This window comes from Montipora foliosa, chromosome 4, assembly GCF_036669935.1.
Source record: "Montipora foliosa isolate CH-2021 chromosome 4, ASM3666993v2, whole genome shotgun sequence".
NCBI lineage: Eukaryota > Metazoa > Cnidaria > Anthozoa > Scleractinia > Acroporidae > Montipora > Montipora foliosa.
In genome coordinates, this window is record NC_090872.1 from 31,655,675 (window position 1) to 31,665,153 (window position 9,479).

At 38.5% G+C, this 9,479-nt stretch overlaps 1 protein-coding gene across 3 annotated transcripts in view; it reads right to left on the reverse strand.

The window, feature by feature from the left end:
• The window catches only part of LOC138000618 (telomeric repeat-binding factor 2-interacting protein 1-like), a 48,984-nt gene extending 40,392 nt beyond the window's left edge, over positions 1 to 8,592 (reverse strand). For all 3 annotated transcript variants that reach the window (XM_068847162.1, XM_068847160.1, XM_068847161.1), the window contains exons 1-6: positions 8,455 to 8,592; positions 6,561 to 6,607; positions 5,591 to 5,698; positions 3,655 to 3,735; positions 1,098 to 1,227; positions 141 to 291 (exon numbers count right to left, since the gene is read on the reverse strand). In XM_068847162.1, the coding sequence (XP_068703263.1) occupies positions 141 to 291; positions 1,098 to 1,227; positions 3,655 to 3,735; positions 5,591 to 5,698; positions 6,561 to 6,607; positions 8,455 to 8,580 (643 nt within the window). In that variant the 5' untranslated portion in view covers positions 8,581 to 8,592. The remainder of the gene's footprint in view (positions 1 to 140; positions 292 to 1,097; positions 1,228 to 3,654; positions 3,736 to 5,590; positions 5,699 to 6,560; positions 6,608 to 8,454) is intronic.
• Positions 8,593 to 9,479: the final 887 nt, after the last annotated feature.

Below are 9,479 nucleotides of genomic sequence, written 5' to 3' on the forward strand. Positions count from 1 at the left end.
TGTGTCTTCATCGAGTTATAGAAACACGATTTTTAACCAATCAGCGCGCGTATTTTCTTAGGACTGTTTTCTAATGTAATTTACATATATGTGATCACAGACTGGAAGGCAGCCAATTGCACTGTATGCCTATTACTTACCAGCTGGCAAGTTTTTCATCTCCTTGTGAGGTTTGGTTGGTTTCTCCTTCTCTGACTTGAACAACAACTGTTTCAAATTTTTTGGCTTCTTGCGCTTGTGCAAAACTTTTAAATAATGATCTCTCATCGACTGCCATGAGTGAGAAGTAACCTTCAAAATTAATAATACTAATTGTAAAAAAGATAAAAATATCAGGTTCAATAATCTGGTAAAAATGGAAGTAACAATTTTTTGCAGCTTTAAGCAACCTTAAATCTTCAGGATTCATGCCTACAAACACACTGTTGTTTTTTCCTTTCAATCCCCTAATTATTAATATGCATGCATGTATGAGGCAGCTGCTAAATGTCAAATGAACTCCAATCAATTGTGCCACACATGCCCCTGAATTCAACCAATCAGAGCAGGTGATTCGGTTTGTGATCGACACAAACTGATTCAGAATTCTAGCCAGCCACGACTTACTTTTACGCTCAGAATCTGAGCATCATAAAATGAAACAAAAACCCAATAGCATCCTTGCACACATTCCCTTCCCTTCTTACTCACACGCTCCTCCTCATTCTCACGCCAGTTCTTCCTTTCCCTTCCCTGTCAAATGCTTGCCACGCAGGCTAAATCTGACCAAAAGAACTGCTTGAAATGTAATCAAAAATATCACTTTCCTTTTCTTTTCAAATTTCAAAAGTGTGTTTCCTAATACCTAGACTGGGGAAATCGTAATTTTTTTTTTCCTTCCATTTTTTATTTCATTATTACACATTGAAGAAATACAATCTTTCCATATATAGGACGTTATACGTACACAGGTATAACAGAAGGATTGAATTCAAACGAAGCGTTCAGTCAACTAAAATACATTGTATAATGTTTACAGATTGGTCCACCCCACCATAATGAAGTCAATAATATTGAGCAACCAGCAAACTCACCTAAAAATACAAAAATTTCTATACCTGGGTTTTTTCTGCCTCTTTATACAAATTATTTCCTTTGAGAGAATAAATATCCTTATGTTCTTTCACAAATTCCATCAGAGCCAAGTCTTCCAGGTCGCTATAGAAGCTTCTTCCACTTCCATTTGGACTGAGATGTGCAATAAACAAAACTTTATTAGTTATATATTTAAAATAATTCAGATTTCAACAATTTGCAAGAATTGTAATCTTGTATATCAAATCTTTGTGTTTTAAAATACCAGAATCTGGTATTTTAAAACACAAAATGAGATACATCTACATTGCAGCATAAAAATAAAATACCAGAATCTGGTATTTTAAAACACAAAATGAGATACATCTACATTGCATATGCGATTTGTATGAGAATCTCGATAACAAACTGAAAAAGATTATTTACATGCAAAAGTTCTCAATACAAAAGCCGTACTTTATTGTTGTTCATTTTTGCGACGTAATAAGCTACGATGGCAACAGGAAAGCCCTGCAAAAACACCCCATATTTTGGCTTTAGCTGCTCATATCTCATAAACAAACTCAGTGACCCCCATATTTTATTTCTGAAATGTAAGCAGCATGCCAAAACAAAACTCTCTGCGAAGTTTAAACAAATGTTGTGGAGCGGATCCAGAGCCACCTTAAATAATTTAAAGTAGCTCTGAATCTGCTCCACAGAATTTTTTAAAACTTTGCAGAGATTTTTATCTTGGCCTGCTAATAGCTTTTGTACAATAAAAAAATTGGGTCACAGAGTTTATTTTTCAGGTATGAGCAACTAAAGACAAATTATAGGGTGTTTTTGCAAGGCTTTCCTGTTGTCATGGTAACTTGTTATGTTACAAAAATGACTGCATCTTGTTCAGCAATAATTGTTGTTTCACATGGTTTCATAACACTGCTGTGACATGATAAAGTGTTATAGTGTCGATCCTTCTCATAACAAGGTCTCTTGAAAGTGTTGAAACTGGTTTCAGCCACCTTAAATGTATGCTTGTCAAAGCAAAACTGTGAAAGCTACTTAAACACTTTGGACTTTGGACACACAGCAGGAGTCCTGTTGGCCTGTCAAACCCATTTTACACACTTTTTACTCAAAATTGACGTTTTACAAGCCTCCTTTGAATTTTAATGGCCAACAGGTCTTTAGAAGGTGGGCACCCAAAAAATCCATGGGCAAACAAAAAAAAACAAAACAGGTTGCCCAAAGGGCAAATTAGTAAGAAAGCAAGTGTCGAACACTGGAAACTCTCCCTTTAAATCCTAAACTCAGTTATAATAGACTGAAGCAGCTTGCTATGTAGGCCTTCTGATAGGGTGCGATGAAAAAATGCAAATTGTGCGAAATTTGCAGGGCAGATTATGTGATTAGAAAGGCCAATTATGCGATAAATATTGTAAATTATGCGATTTTTTTCTGAGCAATTTTAAGCTTGTTTTTCAAGGTTTCAGGATAAAAAAAAACACGTCTTAACTGCCCTAAAGACATTTTGAACATAAGGGAACAGTTATTATGAATCTTGATCGACATTAGTTGGGACAAGTAAAAAAAATGAGGTGGAAGAACCAACCAATCACAATGCTTGGAATCGATGTTTGTGATTTGTTTATTCATCCGCTTCTGCTTCCGACTCCGACAATGCAGTTTTCACTGGATCGTAAGCGATGGAGTCATAAGCGTAATCGGTATAATCTGTTTCCGACTCTGACAGTTTGAGCTCTGCGCTTCTGATTACGTCCCCAACTCCGACATGCAAAATAACTCCTTGAACTTCTAATATTTACGAAATTGAAGGTAACAAAGGCTTTTTAGTCGTTTTCCAAGGTAAATCATCTTTAAAATGGCGTATTTATGCAGGAACTCCTGAGAAACTTGTTGATTTACAGTATGTTTTATTTTATGAATTTTGTGCGTTCTTTTGTGAATTGTGCGATTTTTTGTGAATAGTGCGATTGGAAGGGATTTGAGGTCGATTGTGCGAAATCGCACCATCGCGTAATATCAGAAGGACTGGCTATGTTACACCTTGTTTGACTTCATTCAACCCATCGACACCTGAACTGCTTAGGACCACCCCCCTTGACAAGTAAAATCATCTGGCATTAGACAGAGTAAAATCTATCACATCCCACTCCTAGGGGTCATTGGGTTAACCCTTTGAGTTTCAGTCCTGCCAGTGGGACTTATAGTTATACTCTGTCTAAGGCTAGACTATTTTATATGTCAACAGGAGCTGCTTCAGGGATTATTGGGTTAACAACATCTCCCCTTTAAGCCAGGAGGGAAGAAGGCCATTAACCCAATGATTGACTTCTGGGGGTTCCCCACTGATGAGTCTGGCCGGTTTAGGCCGGTTTAGGCATTAAAGGTTTAATTAAGGGGACACAGTTTTTCAGTGAGTGATTAAGAAAAGAAATAACATTGTCCATTTAAATGTACATTGTACGAGTATGTGTGATAGTTTGAAATACTGTATTACGCATTTTGCTCATTCTGAACTTTGACATTATCGTAACAGTTGGCCAAGCTAACTTTGCAGTACTTAACAAAACTAACCCTGAAACTTTTACATTTGATGGGCTTGCCTTTGCCTGACTTTTCAGTCCCTTGTTTGTATTGCTTGAGGTGGATTTCAACCTTCAAAATATTGCAAAGATTGAATCAATCAGGAGATACTCTTCGAAGATTTAAATGGTTAAATAACTATGAAAGCTGACAATAATTATGTTAACTACCGATGATTCCTTTTCTTTCAGCATCCAAGCTTCTAAAGCTATATTAATAATCCAAAAAGGGTATGATCCATCACCGAGGATGTTTTTTTTTTTTTTAAAAGTAGATGCATGTATATAAATAAAAATAAAATATAATAAAGTTATTAAAATTAAGTAGAATCATCCTCTGATACAATAGTTTCTTTGAAAAATGGCCTCTAAAGAGCTCTCTTGAAAGCTTCAATGTCCCTAGATTCGATTATGTCCACGGGTAGATTGTTCCAATCCTTTATCTTTCTTGTTATAAAGCTGTACAGCTGTACTTATAGGTGTTGGATCAGCTGCTTAGATGAATTAATTTCTTTGAATGGTATTGTCTTGTTATTTACTGTTTCTTCATTTAAGTAGGAGGGGAACTCCAAACCACCCAGGCCGTTAACCACGTTCTACATCATTGTGCGCAGAGCTGAAATAAGGCTTGGTGCCCCATCCAGGGGGAGGCGCAGTAGCCTCATGGTTAGTGCGCTCGACTCCAGATCGAGTGGTCCGGGTTCGGGGCCTGGCCGGGGACATTGTGTTGCGTTCTTGGGCAAGACGCTTTACTCTCACGGTGCCTCTCTCCACCCAGGTGTATAAATGGGTACCGACGTAATGCTGGGGGGTAACCCTGCGATGGACTAGCATCCAATCCAGGGGGAAGCATAAAATAATACTCCTAGTCGCTTCATGCTACGGAAACCAGAGATAAGCGCCGGCCTTAATGGTGCCTTCAGGCTCGTAACAGAGACTTTACCTTTTACCTGCCCCATCCAGCAAAACAAAAAAAGGGGAAATTTCCAATACGAATTTCTTTGCTCGACAATAGCTACATGTACACTGTATTAATAATGATGATTCTCAGTTTTTTCTGCATTCAGTTCCAAAAAACAAGAATATTAAATTGCATATATTATTTGAAGTGCAGGCTATAGATGAAAGAGAGAAATGATCCTCACGCTCATTTAGACAATTTAAGCAATTGTCTCATATAGACACGCGAAAAAAATTCAGGTGGCTCCAGAGAGATTCCAACCCACGACCTCGATGATGCCAGTGTAATGCACTACCAACTGCTCAAGCTACATGTATGAAGGCACGTAGTTGAGAGCAGTTCAATTTGTTGGGGTCATTAATTTTGTTCCGGCCCGTGAAAAGACATGATAATAGGTAACTAAATTAATATAACTAAACAAACTTTTGCAGCTGATGTCTTTTTCTGAGGTGAAATAGACCTTAAAAAACGATACATCTAAGTCTAAGAAAGAAAAGTTCGCCCGCACGAGAGCATAAAAGGCAAAATAATTACCGTTTTTGTAACTTCACATGCATATTTTTTTTTGTTTTTTGTTAAAATGGACAAAATCAGGAAAGGAAATGATCTACAGAGAGAAAAATGAGGGTCACCGAGCATTCAAGAGAGTAAAATCACTGCGAAGTTCTCAAAGCGATTGTCTATTCGCACTGTCATGCGATGGCGTGACAGTTCCGAAAAGACTTGGGTCTACAGCTATCCCATGATGCCACATTCTTTCACGTTCCATTCTTGTGGAAAATGTTTGTGCCTTAAGCATCGTGTTTACCTTCGTGGTCTACGATGCATGATGTGTGCATGACATGTGTGCGAAAAAATGCGCCATAGCAATGGGCACAAACGTCCTTAATGGGTTGACTGCTCTTCGATTCCCGCAAAGTACGTGTACAGTAGTTGACAAACAATCAATGCATGAAACTTTACTTACCTATACTTTTCTATATCTTGAAGTTTATTATGCTTAATGCAATCAAATATGTATTCTGTAGAAATGTAACCAGACGCATTGCTTCCAGCAACAGCAGGGTCTACAAGCCTACAAATTACATGTAAACAAAATTAAATACAATCTACAGCTGTATTTACACAATAGGGAAACCCAGTGTTGCATACATACTACATACATGTATAAAGCACTTCTAACTTTTGATACAGTGCTTGACCGCTCTGTTCCGTAATGTTCCCATCTGGGAACTATTAAGGGAAAAACTCTTTTGTTTGGCTTGATTATCTAACTTGTTCAACCAGTTCCATATAAATGCACTTAAAAACAATGGACACTGCTGGATCTTCAGAATGGCCCCCAAGAAACCAGCTGCTGCCAACTGGGTTATTGTACATAATTATACATGCATCTCAGCCAAAATGGTTGCAACGTGTTGTATCAGGAAACTTGAACTGCTTCAAGCTTAACTGGTTGCAGGTGAAATAACTGATCCCAATGGATCATGACCTACATGTATGAGGGAAGCTTCAGATTAGTGGACCTACCACTTTCTGAGAGTTACATTTCCATCTATTTAGAGCTATGATACATTTAATTTTAATAATTATATCAAATTTAGTGTTGTCTACATGTAATTTACCTATGTCAGCTATGTGTACTTTTCTTATTAAATCATAAACTTCAGAAGAACAAAAAGTTTCACTGAGTAGAATAAACATTGTTCACACTTTGCTATAAAGCTGAGTTTTCTGGCAGGAGTCATAATTATACAGGTCATATGTAGGTAAGTTTCACTGGTTGACCACGGTTTAACACTGCTGAAACAATCTTAACTCTTTACTGCACTAATATACATGTACCATACCCATGACTGGTAAATGAAACCTGCCTAAGTATTTTTATATCAGTAGTGAGCAATGTGCACAGGATTAATTTCAACTGAGTTACTTACTTTATAGAATTGGAGGAAATGCTGCTGGATAATTCACCTCCTCCATGCTAAATGACAGAAAACAAGGAACAATAAAGCCCTTTCAATTCAATCACTCAACCAAAACTCTTTCTAATATAGGGCATCATGTAAAAGTCCAATCAACATTAAGTCACGTTACAAATAGTAGCAAATTATTAACCCATTCACCCCTAAACCGACCATACTTACATTTGTAGTATTTTACTGTCTAACGCCAAGTGATTTTACTCATCAATGAGGTACCCCCAGGAGTCAATGGGTTATGGAACCAGCTAAGTAAACTGAAAAGCCTATAGCATCCCTATGTTGAGAGAAAAATTTAATTTTTGCCACAATTGCTTGTAATCTTGCAATCTGATTGGCTAATTTGCCATTGTTGATAAGAGTCTAGATAATGCTACTTGCATCATGCTCGCATCAATTTGTCACGCAATATAATAGCCAATCAGGGATGCTCATTTTTGGAAACAAACCAATCAAACTGCGAGAAAGTTATCGACAACACTTGCTCTTTCTTTGTGTCATGATTTTGGTCGTGCTCTGAAATAAACACTTTCTTTGGTGTTGAATATTGTGGCTGCACCTAACGAGTGATATTTTGACCACTATGATGACGAATATCATTGTCGATAAGAGTACAGACAACGCTGAACCACTTTCGATTTGTTAATTTAGCTATTAGTTAAGACAGTTTGTCTATTAATAGAATACCAGGCCCCTTATTCCACGGTCATGCCAAAACGCAGACTGCAGACTGTGCAGACCTTGCAGACCAGGGGTAAAATATGGTGTTAATGCTTTGGTGCCCAATAAAAGACAATACACACAACTTGGGCGTAAACAAGGGGCAGGGAATGTACTGGCAAGGCACGGATAATACCCACCGCCGGTATGGACCACCGGATGAGGGGCCTCGGCAACTAGCCGAGGGGGTGCCTCATGCCTGTATTGCAAGGCGGGCATAGTTGCTGGCATAATGTCCTGGGGCTAAGTTAACCCAGTCCAGCAAAGTAACAATATGCCCCCTCCCTAACGGGGCTTCAGCACAGGGCTGAAGGGGTGCCGCAGGCAGCAATTCCCCGCCCATATTTTATTTATGAGAACTATTAAATAGGTTACAGAAGCTCATAAGGAAAAAATAAAATAAAATACAAGAGAACCAGAAAGCAAAACGGGCGGAAGGGAGGGATTAAATTGCTGAATGGAAAAAACAGAACTAGTTGAGCTTTGGAAATGTCAAACTGAGAAGGCTCGCATGGCGGGATGAATGAAAGAGCCAAATAAGGTAGTCACGTGATGGGAAGTCACGCTCTCCTCCCAGGCGCTGCCCAGTATTTGCTTACCAGCATTAACATCTATTTTATTCTAAAATATCATTTACCCTCACTATTATTGAGAGCTAACCATAAACAGGCTAACCTGAATGTTATTTAGACCTAATTCAGGCTAACCGAATTTTCATTTTACAAACGGTCTGCACAGTCTGCCGTCTGCGTTTTTCAGTGTCCCCTTATTCCATTATCATGGAATAACTAAAGTATGGTGTGTGTAACCTTCTACAGAAAAACCAAGCTAATTTACTTATGCTATTCCTGTTACAGTAGCTACATGTGTAGAGCTCTGTCTATAGAACACATGCTGCCACGAGTAATTTGCGGGCAAGAAACATAATTTTCCGATGTCACGCACGAAAAATTCAATAAATAAAATAAAGAAAAGAAAGCGAGATACTTCAGGAGTAAAAAATTATATTAAACATCGTCTCAAAGTTTCGGTGCAGGGGATATTTCCGTAATCTAGTTGAGCTTATTCTACAAATTCATCTACTAAAAAAAGCAAGACGCCATGTTGGCGCTTCTTTAAAAAGACTTACATCTATCAGTGGTCTTAGCTTAGTCTTCATACTGCAAGGTATCATGTAAAAGATCATCGGTGATCCATCTTCAGTCAAAAATAGTGTGGAGCACTTTGGAAATTGAAATTTACTGCTGTCCGCCATGTTGGAATTAAATCGTCGCGCCCTTTGATATGGACTATGTGTATGGCACATGGTATGTCGCCCACGGCCGCGGTCTTGACTAAGCGAGCTTACGCAACAGGACGGCTGGAAGACTCAGGACGGCAGAATGACGAAAAAATGTCGCGTAACATTGAGAATGCACAGTCTCGCGCCACATTTTTTCGCCATTCTGCCGTCCTGAGTCTTCCAGCCGTCCTTTTGCGTAAGCTCGCTAATGGTCGAATTGACACCGTTAACAGCTATGAAACGGCTGACATTTCTAAATTTGATTATATCTCTCAGATAGTACGCGCGCTGTAATTGACTAAATTAGCGGGCCGTATTCTACAGTACGGCCCGCTGTACAGCCCCCTAAATTTAAAATTTCGACAAAACATGATCTAGCGAGTTTTTCATGTCATTTCTGTTGCATAAACTTTTTGTGATCGCTCATTTGTGCTCATTTGTGATCGTTTAATAATCGAGACATTTTTACCCGTACGTGTAAATTATAACGTCGCTTTCAATTGGCTTATAAATGATGATATTCGTTACTGCTAGAACATGAGCAATACCGTGATACTAGGCTTTGGTAGATTGTGCTAACATAATTTTAAGCATAATTTAGCAAAACGAGTATTATTTTAAGCCTTTATTTCAGTTAAGCACTGCTAGCATAATCCGAGCTTTATGCGTTGAAAACAAAAAACCCAATCATAGTTCTAGAATAATTCAGTTTGTGTTTTATTTCTGTATTATTTTTGGAAAATGTTGAGGTATGTGCTAAGGCCCATGGTCAAATATGGTTTTCCTGTGCATGACTCTCCTTAAGCCACCACGCTTATGGCTCGGCGGCTTGGCCCCTCAGGCCTCAGATCAAAGATGGCGTCGTCCTCGAG